General features: G+C 41.5%; 1 protein-coding gene across 8 annotated transcripts in view; it reads right to left on the reverse strand.

Moving 5' to 3' along the window:
* Positions 1 to 16,507, reverse strand: part of dock4b (dedicator of cytokinesis 4b) — a 105,414-nt gene that overhangs the window by 63,991 nt on the left and 24,916 nt on the right. For all 8 annotated transcript variants that reach the window (XM_063905679.1, XM_063905678.1, XM_063905677.1 and 5 more), the window contains exons 2-7: positions 13,520 to 13,603; positions 9,724 to 9,764; positions 9,083 to 9,138; positions 8,289 to 8,385; positions 7,583 to 7,731; positions 5,692 to 5,776 (exon numbers count right to left, since the gene is read on the reverse strand). In XM_063905679.1, the coding sequence (XP_063761749.1) occupies positions 5,692 to 5,776; positions 7,583 to 7,731; positions 8,289 to 8,385; positions 9,083 to 9,138; positions 9,724 to 9,764; positions 13,520 to 13,603 (512 nt within the window). The remainder of the gene's footprint in view (positions 1 to 5,691; positions 5,777 to 7,582; positions 7,732 to 8,288; positions 8,386 to 9,082; positions 9,139 to 9,723; positions 9,765 to 13,519; positions 13,604 to 16,507) is intronic.

A 16,507-nucleotide genomic window follows, 5' to 3' on the forward strand; every position in this document is an offset into this window, starting at 1 on the left:
ATCGAGTTAATATAGCGTGTAATGTAATATTGCAGACTGTCAGCCGCACCAGAGGCTATGATGTGAGGGTTCAAACTCTATTTTCTGATCATTTCTTTGTTGCAAACCAGCTTCAAAACAAAGAAATGGGACCCAAGAAGCACATATTGCTCTATGCACAGACACGCATGTATAATTTCAGAAGTATTTATACTTTAAAATACAAACAGGAGGATCCTATTCACTCAAACACAAACTAATTTAGCACCAAAACACGTTCTTCGTTTATTTACCTCCAGCTTTTATCTTTTGGTAGGTTAATTATTTTCTTGACACATAAATAATAGTTCAATTTGCATCCCTTTAAAGTGCTTGCTTAATCTCAGAGAAACAGAAGCACCGAAATTCACACGGTATATGGATAGTCAGACGATGCAGCACAAAGTTGTGACTGTCAGGGCAGTGTATGATATTACATGCTATATTTAGTCGATCTATTTCAAGAAATATCAATAAAAGCTCACACAGCACGGTGATGTGTTGTAAATACCATCCAGATCATAACGCACATTGCAGCTCTGTTTATGAGAGGTTCATCCTAATCTGTTGTCAACATCCAAAAATACAAGGGCAAACACACACATACACACCACACACACACAACAGATGGCCAGTAGAGCCATTGCCAAACTGTGCCCCGCATTCACTTCTGTGGAAGGATGTATAAGGAGATGGGGAGGGGGAGAAAATGGGGGGGGGGGGGGGGGGGGTGAGGAGTGAAGGAAAGGAAGAGAGTAAAGAAATTGCGAGGACAAAGTACCGCGAAGAGCTGCCAGGGAAAATCAAGAATCGAAAACTAAAAAGCGTAATTGCTAATGATTTGATTTTTTAGCATTTTGGCGTCAAAGGTAGATTTTGATGGGTGGGAGTGAAGAAGCATCCATGCGGGATCCCTGTTGTTGTTGTTGTTTTTAAAGGATAGGTCAACATTTTTGGACATACGTTGACTGCCTTATTGTCAACAGGTATATAAGAAGATCAGGTCAACTCTCTCGTGTCAGACTTAGCTTAGCATAAAGAATCGAAACAAGGTGGAACAGCTAGCATGGCTCTGTCCAAATGTACCAAGCAAGCGTATCTTAAGCTCACAAAATGTTTAATCTCGCTTGTTAAGTCTGTGGGTGTAAAGACAACAATTTCTGAATACTATTCTGGATTATTTCTCGGCAATGACCAGTTACTTCCTGGAGTTACAGCCCGTTGTATGGTCAGGCTAGCTCTTTCAACACATTTCAGGTCTTAATACTAAGCTAAGCTAAGCTAACCATTTTAACTTTATTCTGATGTTTTTTTGTAGTAACTGTTGGAAGGAATTTGTTTGTCTTGGTCTGATAAGTTAATGTATACAATTGCAGTAATTAAAAATGGGAAAACCTTCTTACAAATGTACCTTTTGTAGATAAAAACTCAATGTACTGCAATCACTTGTTTAAGGAGGGACCATATTGTGTCAAAAACTTAAACCTTAATGACAAATAATGTGCAGAAAATCAAATGTTGTAATGGCTCTTTCCCTACATTACAGATACGCTGCCCTGTCTCGGTTGAAGTTGCCATGTTGCATTCCCATTTGACAATATTGCTTTGACCAGAGGGCGACTAAATGCTACCTCAGATCATCTCAAATGTGTATGCCATGCGAAGAGGAAAAAGTGACTGCCAAAAGGGTTAGGAAATCAATCTAAAATGTATGACCTATAGATATAACCATATGAACATTACACCACAAGTCATTAAACAAGTGCAATATCTGTCAAAATGATGAATGTGTTTTGTATCGTCCTGTCTGAGATCCCAGGAGGAACTGGAGAAGGATCTACTGTAACAACTAACACTGATTTTACCAGATCCCTCATCCTCTACACAACAGGGCAGAGCCGTGCTTTTTGGCGCAGAATGACAAGGTCTGGAAAGGCCTTAATTGATGCGGTGGGATTTTATTACGAGGTTATTTTCAGTGTGTCATTTAAGCTGCCCGAGCGCAGCAGCGTGTGGCTTTTATGACAGCTTCAGCATGACTAGACACAAAGGATAAACATGCCCTGCTGGCAACATAAAACTGGGAGAGGACCAGATACAGCTGAACAGAGAGCATGACCATGTGTGTGCTTTCCAAAACGTCTCATTATTGTTCACCCGGTAATCTTTCCCTAAAGGGCATGAGTCAGCTACAAATGGACTGTCACACAAGCAGCTTCGGAGAAACTTTGAGTCTTTTTACCTCAGAGCTTCCTCTTTTCATCCCTCATCTACGCTGTTGGGAGGGAGACCCTTGTGACACAAGAGATGTTACTGTATCACTTAAGTAATAACTGAAGTCTCAGAGGAAATTTTACCACCACATGTCCAGGCCTGAGCTATCCATCACTGCCGCCTGATCTGCCGGCGTTAATGAATACACCGCTGCGGGATCTAGACTCCGCTCACGCTCAGCACCGGACTCCAGCACTCCGGGGAAACCAAGCGAAGTTTAAAGCCCGTTTTTGCCTTTGCTTTACGGACAGCTTGAGCAACTGAGCAGACTTTGCATGAGACTGGGGAGCCAATTAGGGATTTGATTAAGGTTTTCTCACTTTAATGATACAAATGAATTGCTTCGAAGTATGTCAAGGCAAGTCGACAAAAAAAAAAACAGGACTGAGTCTCCGTAGAGAAGCTTTCAGATGATAGGAAGGACATGGTATCACTGGAGTATGTCCTTTAAGCATTCGCCCTCAGGCTATGTAACGCTTTGACCAAGCTGTTCAATTGAGCTTTTCTTTCCAATTGAGAACAAATTTGATTAGATAACACCAAGCATTTTGTTCCTAAAGCTTGTTTTCAGTGCTAATAGTCCAGACCAGTCTTGTGCATGGTCAGAGTAAAGCAAACCAGTAAAGTTGTGGGTGGTAAAACCAAAACAAGGAGCTAAAAAATGCTAACATGCTACGTTGAGCAGATGGAAACGGCGGATAATTCACTGGGGGTGAGCTTTGAATATAAGTTATCGCCAAAAATAGTTGCTGCTAACTCATTTTGGCTGTAGTGTCACAGAATAAATGTGGTGAAAGCATGTAGAGAAATATCTTTTGTAGGCCGACCCTGAAGTTAGCATCACAAGAGCTCCTCGCATAAATCAATGGGATCTTTCCGTTGGATTTTGTGAAAATCTCTTAAGCTTCACAGATCTTATTTCAGGCCGCTAACCAAAAGCAGTTTCCAAAAACCATTTCACCTCAAGAAAAGGGAACTGGAAGTGGCAAAAATCTGTCTATAATATGCCTTTCTGAAGTCTTCTATTCAGTGCACTGAATGTCTCCACTTTATCCGTCTCATTATCCTTTTAATTTCTCACCGGGCAGATATCACATAATTCCTTGACATCATTTAGCAGTAAGGGTATATTTTCCCACAGAAACACCCCCTTGCCGTTTCAGCACACACACACACAAACCCAGGCATACAACCACACCAGATAATCCCCGTCTCAATTTAATTAAGCCACAACACAGCGGCAGCACACAAGACAGAAACAAAGAAGCTGTTCCCACAAACAGAAATCGCACTGAAGAATATTCCACTAATTTGAGCTCGATGTGACGGTGTTTTTGTGTCTCGGTGTTCGCGAGTGTGTGTGTGTTTTTGTCTGTGAATGCCATTATCTTGTCTCACTGTAGGGGAACTGCAGTCATTTGCTCATTTTGCACGCCATTTAATAGAGGTGCTTTCATCCTGCCGTGCCTGCTTTTGTTTTGACTAACAAAAAAAGAAACAGATGGATTAAGAGCCTCAATTACTCCTGCGGAGGGAATGCCGTCAGTGTTTGTGTGTGTGTGTGTGTGTGTGTGATACAATTCTCCTCGCGCTGTATGAGGGCAGAGAAGTGGTTGCCACGGTAACAGCGGTTGGGGCTCGGAGAAAACGGGAAGGCGAAGCAGGGAGCAAACGGTCGGTAGAGGAAGGAGAGGATGAGCGTAAGAGTGGTTTGGAGAGAGGAGGAAGAGATTCGGTTACACAACTATACTTAATATTTCTAACGCTGCCATTAGCCCGTTTAGGGGCCAACGCTGAAACGGAGTTTATGGAAATATCTAAACTAAGGTGATAGAACAATCACAGAAGCTCGAAATGTCTCTTAAGTAGTGAAACTAGCCAAAACGACTGGAACCTTTATCTAAAATATGGAAAACAAGCATAATACGATACGTTTCCTTCAGCCTGAACCCCGTGAGTGATGTTATATATAGTACTTTAAACTTTGTTATTACTGTTTATAGATAAATAACTGTTATTAGAACTTCTTTATACTATATTATTTTATTTGTTTTATCGTATTTGATTTTTTCCTTCTTCTGTTTGGATAATTATTCTTATTTTATTTTTGTTAAATAATATTTAATTATTTGTATTTTATTTGATCTTTTATTGCACATTTTAATTATGATGTTTTTATAATGTATTTTTATATTCGTATTACATTTTTTATTAGACTTAATTTCCCCCAGATAAATAAAGTATTCCTGATAAAAGAAGCAGCAGGATTGCATAACTGATGAGTCATGTTGTGGGCTCTTTCTTTCTTTCTTTCTTTAGGGAAGCAGGATATTTGTTCAAACATGGTGTGTAAGACAGCTAGGTTAAGCAAGGTGCCTCCATACAGAGTGTTTTCAACAGCTTATTTGTTCAAGAGATGCTAAAAGACGCTATTGGATGACATCAACAGATATTCAAGGCTACTTTTAAGCATCAGTGAGACCAAAGTCTGAATCAGAAATATTCTATTCATCTTCAGCTAACATGAAAGTGCTGAGGGAGATTGTGTGATCAGATCGAAAGCTCCCCGCATAGATGAAATTGTTTGGCCAACTGCGGTTCCCAAAGTCGATTAAACTTTTTAAGAAATCGTGGATGAGAAGTCCTCACAGAGCTCAACGGAAGACGAAATGTCAATCTGTTATAAAGTCAAAATCTCCAGCTAAATCCTCGCCTCCCACCTCTGTTTCCCTGACCTTTAATAAGAGTGTTGTCAATGAAGAAATGCTTCTCATGTCATCACTGAACTTTGGCTAATAAAAAAACATCTTCTGTACGCATCACTACGAAAAATCTGGTTTATTTGAAGCGACTGCAGCAGCACTTTGTCTCACTGAAAGCTGATGCACTTGCATGATTTTTGCTTTCTTGAGGTCTTCATGGTTGAACGCACTTATTGTTAGCTGGTTCGGATGAATGCAATGTAATTCACTGAACGGACAAGTTGTAGGTCTGGCATTTTGACACCCTGCGTAGAGTTTATCTTACAAATAGCTCCTGACACGCTAAAATAAATAAAAGCATTGATTTGAACTACCTTTTCTATAAACAGTATTATCTGTTCAGTACAACCACACATCCAATCACCACCGACTACCTCTTCCTACATGTATTTACTCTAAATCTTAGAAATATCAGGGTTAAATAAACAATAGTGAGCTTGCTGAAACATGACCAATCCTACATAAAGGCAGAGGCAGATCAGAAGTGACAGTTATTGTTTCCCAGACGGGTTTATATAGCTTCATCTTATATGAGGACACTTCAGAGAAGCAGATACTTGCTCTCCTGATCCCTTTATGACGTGTGACTGAGTATAAAGCGGTGCAATATTGCGCGGAGGGTTAGAAGGTCACTCACCAGTCTGTAGAGCTCTGTGACGCTGATTTCATCGGGGTCCACCATGCTGAACTCCCGCCTGGGCACCAGGTCCAAGCAGAGTTGCCTGAAAGATTGAGACACAAAGAAAGGGAATTAAATACAAATCAGACACATATGAAGACCATTTGTTTCCTAGTGTGTGGCGGGGGAAACAGACAAGGTCGCACAGAATGTCCTCTACCCTTAGGGAAGGATGAAAGAGAAATGTATTCCTGCTGTCCCCTTTTATCCTTCTTCCCCCTCTCCTCTTTTTTTCTGTCTTATCTTCCTCTAGGCTGGCCCTATCAGCGGACCAAAACGGCACGCTGGTGTGTCTCCTTGTCAGCAATAAAAGAGACAGACCTGGTCAACCATACAACAGCCCACAGCGAGGGACTGTCCACACACCTCTTCACTAAGAAGGTGTGTGTGTGTCAGTGTGTGTGTGTGTGTGTGTGTGTGTGTGTGTGTGTGTGTGTGTGTGTGTGTGTGTGTGTGTGTGTGTGTGTGTGTGTGTGTGTGTGTGTGTGTGCGCGCGTGAGCAGAGTCGACAGCAGGGGAACGAAGGAGAATGAAGGGGAAGGATATAAAAAGAGAATGACAGAAGTTGGGAGCTCTTTTTTATTTCACCCCCATGGCATGGAGAGGAATGAGAGAAGAAAGAGGAAGGGAGGATAGAGGGAGGGCTGTCGGTGTGTGAGGGGGGGGGGGGAGTGAAACCTGATTTAGTGAGCAGGAGTGTGCCTGCAGGGATGGTAAGTGACAACAAAAGACAGAGGAGCAAGGAGAGTGAGAAATAAGAAGAAATGAGTGAGTGTTGCAGTGCGCTCCAGCTTGGAAGACAGACAGCTGTATGAGATATTCTCTATTATCACAATTTCCATATTTTTTGTGGAGGAAATGTGAGATTAGTTTTCCCAGCTATGTTTTTTTTTAAGTGTTTGTGAAGTTGAATTAGTTTCAGTTGTGCAAATGTGTTATTAGACCACACTGGGCTTTTTCTCACTTACTACAAATATGATTATTTGATTAATAATTATTTGATGACTGTAGTTTGATTAATGGTCAAGCCAGGTACAAAAATAAGAAGTACATATATATTGAACTGTCTGCGGGTTACCCCTCACAGTGAACATTAGGTTTACTTTATCATGGAAGGATACAGGGGCATAATCTGATTAGTAGATCTGAGCAGAGGGGGAATGATTTATTGGCGGTGCATTCAAAGAAACTCAGACATCCAGGATTTCAGTGTCATGGAGAAGCAATGCAGCGATCCAATAAAGAGTATCCATATCGGCATGATGCTGACCTTGTCAAGCAGATCAAATATCTATGATCGGGCAACAATAAGTACATTTCTACATTGTCAATGTCATTATAAATTGCAGTGTTTCAGATCAGCGCTCTCCTCGTATCTCATTGGTCAGAAGTCTACTCTGTTCTATTTTAATTTTCCAAATTTCTCCAGGTAAAGTGTCTCAAATCCAGGTTGAGTTTCCTGAATTGCTAAAATAGTTCCTGCCATTTCCAGGGCCTTGTACTAAAAACAGGAGTGAAGCAACCAATTTTCACATCCCTGACATCGGAGTTATTTCATGAATGCACTTAAAAAGGAGAACTTAAAATGGTTCTGGTTCAACCAATGATTTTTCAACAACAATATTGAACAATCCTGGGATGGATTGCTGCTTTCTTCTCTAGTCACTGGCATTATATTTTCATAAAATACATTTAAAAGCTGAATGGAACCCGATGGTCGAGCAGAGGGCAGAAAACCAATCCTAAAACTACTGTAGTAGTAACTGATGAATGATTAATGACCTGAAACGGAGCAAAACAAACATAAAAGCACAGATATGGTCCTCTGAGACGGAACAATCACACTCACTCGTTGCCCCAGTCCAATCTGGCTGTGATGTGCTGCTTGACATCCCTCATGCGGTCATGGGTGAGGTGGCCGACCAGCACCTGCCTCCTCAGGTCCAGGATTTCATTCATCACGTGCCAAAGCCGGTGGAACAAATCCCCTTCATTCTTCTATGGCAAGGAGGGACAGAGAGGGAGAAATAAATGTGGAGGAGCACCGAGATGCATTTAGGGCCGGTGTTTGAAAGGAAATTGACAAGAAAGGATGAGGAAGAGGAATAAAACTGAAAATGCACGGTCGCATTCAAGCCCCCAAAATCGAAGTAACACTCATTTGGAGGAACACGCAGACGGAGAAATGGATCTGTGTAAATTAGCTTCAGTGTCCTGCTGCTTTTCGCCACAAATGTTACACTTTGGTCTGCAAGAATCCATCAGCTTGATTTAATCAGCACCCCAGATAGTTTAATAGGACACACACACACACACACACACACACACACACACAACAAATCCAACTAATGAATGTGTATGAAAAAAAAGCATTGAATGTTTTCGGCTTTTGAATTACCCAGGTCCGAATTAATTCACTTCATGAAAAACCTAAAAAGGGCAGTTTGTTCTTATTAGTGAAGTTTAAATGAATGGAAACTCGTGTGTGTGTGTGTGTGTGTGTGTGTGTGTGTGTGTGTGTGTGTGTGTGTGTGTGTGTGTGTGTGTGTTCTTACCACATAGAGCTGTTTCCACATGGCACCCCAGTCCCGCAACGTGGAGGTCATCTCTGTGATGACCGAGTCTTCCACAGGGATGACCGTCTCAAATTGCCTGCAAACACACACACATAAGGGTTATACGGTGGCCGACAGGTGCAGACAACTTACAGCGGCCCAAAACCTTTTTCATTCAGGGCGACGCACTGCAATTTAAAAAACTATGCATAAAGAAAAACCTCATATCTGTGCAAATGAAGAAACAGCTTCACCAACTTCAAAGCTGCAAGAATATCAAAACACGAGGGAAACTAGGGGACACTCAAAAGTGATGCACACAGCTGGGACCGGAGCGCTTGTTGACGATCGGGGATTCTAACGCTGGCCAACGGTCACTGGAAAGTCACCTAAAATTGTGTCTGTTTGTAACAATGTGATCGCATGATATTATTGCAGATCTGCTGTAAGCTAGCTAGCTATCAGCTAAGCTAGTCATTTCAAATATACTCACAAAACACTAACTCTGACAACAGTGGCAGATGGCCAACTCTATAATCCCCAAATGTAAACAAGCACTCAGCTTTCAGTGAATGCTGCACATGTTTCGTCAGGTTGCTGGTGTTTCTTCATGTGCATGTGTTTTGGCACATCTGTGTTTTTACATTTGCATCATTTTCGAGGGTGCAGCACGATTCTCCGGAGGGAAGTATTTTGGCCGTTGCAGCGTGTTTGCACCTCTCGGCCACCGTAGACTGACACCTCCGAAACGACACAAAGGACTAAAAGTAGAGGAAAAACACGGCATCACTTACCCTTTGTTCTTGACGTGGGCATTCTTTAAGTGGATGTAGCTGGACGGGAAGATGCCCTTAGAAGAGAAAAAATGAGGTTAATGAAAAGTTCTTTAAACTCAGCATGTCTTTCAGTTAGCGTGCACTAAAGATGCAGGTAATCAATGAAGTGTGTTTGGGGGTTAGAAGGAGGAGAGCACACAAAGAGATAAAAGCACAGAGCATTGGGATTCAGGAGACAAAAAAGAAAAGATGAAAAGTGTGTTTGGTGTGTGTGTAAGTGCGGCATAATTGACGCTAATAAACTGCAGTTGCTCCTTATTGACTCCGAGAGATCAAAGCAAGTGTAAGTATCTGAGGATAAACGCAACACCTCGCACACAGAGAGACACACTTATCGCATGCTCTCCTGCACAAGAGTTTTTAAAAGTCACATCTATTACTGTCAGTCTGGTTTAATTGGTGTGGTGTTGAGAAAGGACTGGGTTTTTATTCTTAAGCAAGTAAGGATGTAATGGTGTCTTAATGGTGAGAATTATTCTCAGTAGTCAAAAGTTGAGAATAAATGTCAAATGTGATGTTGAAATGAACAAAATACAGCTGGAATAATACCAGAATTAGTCATCACAAGCAAAACACACACTCTGAAAACATTGGCTCACCTTGAAATTTGGATTCTTCAGGATGAATCCTCTGAACCAACCTGCAGAGACAAAAAAAAAACAGTTGTAATTCCCAGCAAGTCAGTATGAATAATACAGGTGAGAATCTTCATGACCGGCATACACTGCAGGGCACACAGGGAGAAGAGCTGGTGAAAAACAGAATGGAGTACTATTGAGCAGAAGATGCATGTGTGTGTGTGCGTGTGTCTGTGTGTGTGTGTGTGTGTGTGTGTGTTTGTGTGACACTGTGTGCGAGACATTGTGTGTGATTTAGTGACAATGATCCAACCCTTCCGAAAGTGTCATAACAAGCCCTCCAGACATGTTTTTTTCCATCTCAGTATCAAATGGAAAGAGGACTGAGACATCCATTGCCAATAAAAATGTCAATGTTTTTTAAATAAGTCATAGAAGCACTCAAGAGCATTGAGTCGTTTGCAGTGACCACAGGCTAATGCACAGCGGAGTGAGGCTGGGAAATGTGTGAAACCTGAACGTCTAGCTATTTGAACTCGCAGGTGTGAAAAGAAAGCAGAGATGAAAAAAAAGGTGAGAAAAATGCGGCTTGCATGTGCCAGTGATCTTCACATGCCATTAGACCCTCCAATCTGGGCTAAGGCCAAATTAGTGACTGATGCTTTTTGCAAATCCCAGCACTGATAGAAAAGATCTAATACATTTGTATCAGAGGCTTTGAGCTGATTCTCTTTCCTATGCAGTCATTGTAAGTCCCTGCAGATAAGAGCATTAGCTAAATAGCTCAAATGTAAATGCGTTAGATTATTCTAATCACCGCTGGGTTTTGCCAGAGCGTCTGAGGGTAGGATTTTGTCCCCGATTTAGTTTTTGGCATCAATGGTCCGAATGGCGTTGAGTAATATGTCTGAACTGTGGAACACGAGCTCAGTATTTCCTACATGAGTCATTTTTCAGTACCAAAGGTTGAGTCCTGTGACAGCTTTCTGTAGTGGAGGATAGCGACACATGTGTAAGAAATGTGTGAGTATACGTGACCAATGTTTTCAATCATTGATTCTCGAAACAGGGGTGTTCTGCGTTGGCCAGAGGAAATGTAAAGATTATGGATGGATGGATGGATGGATGGATGGATGGATGGATGAATGGGTGGATGGATGGATGGATGGATGGATGGATGGATGGATGGATGGATGAATTTGGCTGCTAGAATAGGCAGACACCTTAACACCATCGTATGCTGTGAATAGGAATGCATGTCAAAAATCTAATTAAAATGAAATAGTAGGCTAAGTAAAGTAAAGGATAAACTGTGGAAATAATTGGATTGGATGTGATGGAAAACAGTTCAAACATATGCTGTCACTTTTGAAGTAGCATTAAAGCAAACTTGACTAAATTGATCCAAAATCTCGACCGTAATGCAAGTTAACCATCATCCACTTATCCTACTTAGTCAACCACGTACAATGTGTTGGAGTACTAGTGCGAGGGTTACGTAGGATGTCATCATGTATTATTGTAAGTAAACAAAGGGAGTCGAATGGAGGCGTTACAGTGTGTCTGGACGGAACTTTGGGATGTTAGTCTTTGCAGACTATTGACATGCACAGAAACCTATATCACACACACTACAGGAAAGGGGGAACCCTACAAAGCATAAAAAGGCATGCAATGATCTTAGCCAAATGTATTCAACTCTGTCAGAAACTTCAAGGAAGAGTCATTGACGTGCCAAGTCGAAAATCAATTACCGAGGCGGATGGAGCCCCACATGTCGGCAAGGACACTTTCAGGTGATAAGCTCCTGTGTTTCTGAAGTGTCAACAGTATCAACATGAGGCAGAGCCATTAGTGTGTCTCCTCTGCTCTCAGCTCTCCTCACTGCTGGCAGGGTTTGGATTTTTTTTGTCCCTCCCTTCAAGCATTCCACTGGCTGTACTTCCTCTGGGGCATTTTACCGCAACTTCACAACACCCGGGCCGACTGCTCGCCTCGCTGACTGTGGAGCTAGAACAGTGATAGAGTTCTGGCATCGAAAATAAAAGTGAAAAATAGAACAAAGGGGTTTAGTTTTCCACATTTTTTTCGCCATGTCACTCATTTTCTTTCACTGTTTTGGCATGTAGGGGTGTTTTGAGGAATGTTAAAATGTTAGGAAATGGTCAAAAATGTCCTTGGATTTGATTTTCCGATAATGTAGAATAAACAAGGAACATTTTAAGCAGAAACGATAGCACTTTTTCTTTCATAACGGGACCTATTTGGTAATGTTACATATTCAACAGTCTTTTAATACATGATGTATAAATTCTGTTTATATTTGGTGCATAGGCTAAACTGTGATTGCGGGTCTTATTGGTTGTGCCTAGATGCTTACCTTAAAGAGCTTGAAAGATATGATACAGGGGTGTGTGTGTGTGTGTGTGTGTGTGTGTGTGTGTGCATAACTGCTGCTTATCTGCGCTAAGGTGGGCACGAGTGTGCGTCTTTGCCGTGGTTATATGATTTAATATCATTCTAGGGAAATTAAAAATAGGGCCTGAGGACAGAAAATGAAAGATTGTGAATACCGATCAGAGAGAGAGGAATCACATTACAGACAACAAAAGAGACAGAAAGGAAGAGAAAGCAAGTAGAGGAGAAAAACAGACTCAGCGTGGGCAGGAAGGCGGGAAAAAAAAGCAGCCAGACGGTGTTGCAGGAAACTGTAGCACAGATATGATTCTGCTCATTTTGTGTGCACACACCACAAACCCACAAAAAAAGATATAGTCAAGGTGAAATATGCCTGGCTCACTTAAGAACTGGCCCGTCTCAGTCCATTAGTAAATTAATGGTTGGTTTTGAACCGCCAGCTCCACCAAGTTAGCGATACAGCAGCAGTACCACAAACTATGTTTTCATGAACATGAGCTTATAGATATAGATAGTTTATAGATCTTAACTAGCCAATCTTAATTTAGACAGTACTGTCAGCAAACTGCCATGTCTTACACTGTGATCACTTGCTCACTGGAATTGACAAAGGCCACTGTTTGCTAGCTATTTAGCAACGTTATCGTTCTAGGTACGAAATAATTACAGCTCCATTGACCCAATCAAATCAACAGTAGCTCCTTTTCCACAAAAGTATAATAAGTAACAGTCTAGTGAATGTGTTAAAACATTTTAAAAACACATGTAAAACTTTTATTTGTAGGGTAAGAAGTATCCAGCATTTTGAGCGGGTCTCAGTTATGCAAGTGAAGAAAAAAAAAAGAAATCTCGGAAAAAAGTCAAACTTTTATTTTGAAGGCCAAAATGTCTAATGCTGCGTGTGCAGTAGCCTTTCTACTGGAAAAGTCGGAGTAGAGAAAGGGTTTTGAAAACTGCTGTCATGTAGTGATCAAGGATTGGCTCCAAGTCTGTCTTTTTATTTCATACAAAAGATATGTGCTATACTGCAGTGGCTCAAAACGTTGGGTCGTGATTTATTGACGAAGGAAAAGGTGGGTCCTGAGGCTTGACCAGTTAAGAACCACTGAATACACTGAATATTTGAGTAGCCAATCAACACTGTGCAGGTTGTAGAATTAACGTACTGTGAATTTGGCACGCTATGATAAACGTACTAATAGGGAACAAAGCCGAAGCAGTGCCTCCCATACAGCATTATATCTGCACATCTAATGGGAAAGGAAGTGTTACTTAATTAAATGAAACTGCATGTGTTCTCTTGATGACTCAGCAAATGATTCCCTTACATTTTTGTTGGGTACAGAAAGCAGTTCATCTGAAAGTAATGTACACATACTATGTTTGCATTGTACTGTACCTTCACATTTCTCCAGGATCTGCACCGTGTCTCCGATTTCCAGTGGGAGGCCATGCTGGACAGTCCCTCGGAAACTGGCCAGCACTACAAGAAGAAGAAAGAAGAACAAAAACACCCACATTGGTTATTTTAACATTTGAGTGCATTTATGCAGAGTTTGAGAAAGATTTGACACAAAAAACAAAACCCTTGACTACAGAAAATAACAGAGAGAGAGAGAGAGGAGGTGCAATCGATAACCTGTGTAGGTGAAATAAAATCAGAGCTTATATAAATAATACAACATCCCGGGATTTCTGCAGAAACAGCACACAAAGCAAACTTACATAAATACATTCTGTGTCATGAAGAAGCTATCAATTGAATCTTTTATTCAAAAACGTAATATGGGCATATTTTGAGCAATTCAACACCACCTACACATGGGTCATAAATCATTTCGGGTGATGCAGCGATAGAAGGAGCAGCTTGTTTTTTGATGCACCTTGTATGGTCAACCACCACGGCACATATTTTCCCCTAATACCCAGTGGAAAACCTCAACGACACGTACATGTGGTAAAATAACTTTCTCCCCACGTTCTGATGACATCAAACAACCTGTTCCTGGAACTCTGCTTATGTGATAAAAGCTTTTAGAGTGGATGGACAAGAGCAAAAATAGTTGTGTAATCCTTCAGGGGTCAAATATCCAGAAAGGCTTTTGTTTTTGCATGTTTTCCTATCATCCAAATCAGTCAAAAAGTGATGGAGAGCACACGTAAGGATGGATTTAAAGGGATTCCTACCTTACTTTTGGGGCTTTACCCTTTCCTGTGTTGTAAATATTTGTGTGCATGTAAATGGTGTGCCAAGTCCCAATGTTTGCTCCTGAAAATTAGCTTTAAAAAGAAGTCTAGGGGGGTTGATTGCACTCCAGTTATTTAAGACTACTGGTACAACATGCAGTTTTGAGGTTGCACGACATGGTTCTTTATAAAGGAGCTGGAGAACTAAAAGAAGTTGCATTATGGGAAGTGTACGATCCACGCAAGACGGGATACTTCTGCTTCTGCCACACCACTCTTTCCTAATCGGTTTTATGCGAGTCCCTAGATTATGAAAGTGCAATACTAAAATTGCTGAGTACTGAGAGATAAGGAAGCAGAGAGAGAAATGATGAAGGTGTTTGGAGAGTGTAACAGCAAGCACGGAGAGTGAAAAGCTGTTACGAAACAGAGACCTATTAAAATGAGTTTGGACTCTGTTCTGAGATGATGTAACAGACATACTGTGGGAGATTTCAGTTTGAACATGACTAACATGGAGACAGTGATGGTGCATTAGCAGTGAGTGGTGCTTTGCAGAGTGTAACATCCATCAGAAGTGAGTGTCAGCTATTCAACCAGCTCTTTACTGCGGAGCCTGACACACACACAGAGAAATTAACCCGCACCGTTAAACCTGCACCGTACAAATGTCCACACACTTACAGAGGCAGAGCATTTACACAAGTAGCTTATTCAGCCATGTATGCAAACACACACACACAGCATGCATGCATTCACAGGAGGACACACACCCAGACAGCTTTACTGGGATTTGGAGTGGAAATGTACAACAAGAGTCGCCGTCATGCAGAACTGAGAGGAATCAGCTGGAGTGTTTAGAGGGAATTTCATTTCCTCTGCCTTTCCAGGGCTTGTCCAGTGTACCTGAACGCACCGTCCGAAACAGCACTGAGAGAATTTCCCCCAGCTGGAGAGGGATTATATTTAATCCAGCACAGATTTAGAGACAAAGCGAGGTGCACCGGGAGATCTAGAGTGCAAACATCATGGGCACACAGGTTGGGTTTCATGGACTGTTGACCACGTAAAGACGCAGCACGGGAGGACACACACATTAAGCATTCAGTAAATCCCCAAATCAGATTTATTCTCCTAAAAACCAAAGATATTTTCCTTTTATGGAAACATTTATAAGAAGTTTAGGTGAAATAATTTTAAAACAAAGCACCATCTGAATTTATGGATTTATTTGACTTACAAAAAGCTGTATTCACTCGACTGCCAGAGGTGTTTAACTTCTTATTTTATATATATATTGTTGGCAGAGTAGCCCACTACCCAGGAGAGCGTTCATTGAATTACCAATGCAAACGCTCTCTTATGTCGACATTGAGAACAGGTCTGCTGATGAAATCAAACGGCAGCCAGACGTTCTGTGCCGTCTAAAACTGTGTGTGTGTGTGTGTATTTGATTCTGAAGCTTCGACAGCTCCTTGTTATCCCTCGAGCTGCAGAAACACTATCTTTACAAGGGATTTGTGCACATCTGACTTTGTAATTCATTCAAAGACCAACCGCCTGCACGCACACACACATGGAAACCCGAAACTTGTCTACTTTTTGTAATTCAGTTCCCCTTTGCACACACATAGGCAATCGCAGCAAAACACCCTCACAAAGTGTGCCCATTGCATGAATTATCCAAGTGACTTTCCCAGCTGCGGTCAACTAAATTATTCAGATTCAAGTCTGCTGTTTTTATGGGTTTTTTTTCTCAGTGAAATGAAAGATTCCTGCCTGTCAATTTACACGCAGCTGCTGTCTGTCAGACCGTCTGTCTCTAGCTGCCTGTCAGGCGTCTGTCAGCCGCCTAGCCAAAACAAAAGTGCGCTGAGGAGGCAGGGATGGTGCTTACACTTCAGGGCGAGGATTTGTTGTTGTGTTGAGAAGAAACTTGATTTGTTGTTGTGTTAAGAAAACATTTTGAGAGAGATTCCTTTTATGGCCTTTGACCAAATGCCTGCAGCAACAAAAAAGCAGGTGGAATATCCAATGACTTTACACACTTGTGCACACACAAACATGGCACGTCTAAGTGGGTACCACTGCGGCATGAAAATCAAATTGCATAGATTGAGCAAAATCCGACCCGCTGATTCTCCGATGTGACATGAACACACACAAACACTGTCTGTCTTCCAGATGGCCTCAAAAGACC

Source organism: Eleginops maclovinus, chromosome 17 (genome assembly GCF_036324505.1).
Source record: "Eleginops maclovinus isolate JMC-PN-2008 ecotype Puerto Natales chromosome 17, JC_Emac_rtc_rv5, whole genome shotgun sequence".
In the NCBI taxonomy this organism is placed as follows: Eukaryota; Metazoa; Chordata; class Actinopteri; order Perciformes; family Eleginopidae; genus Eleginops; species Eleginops maclovinus.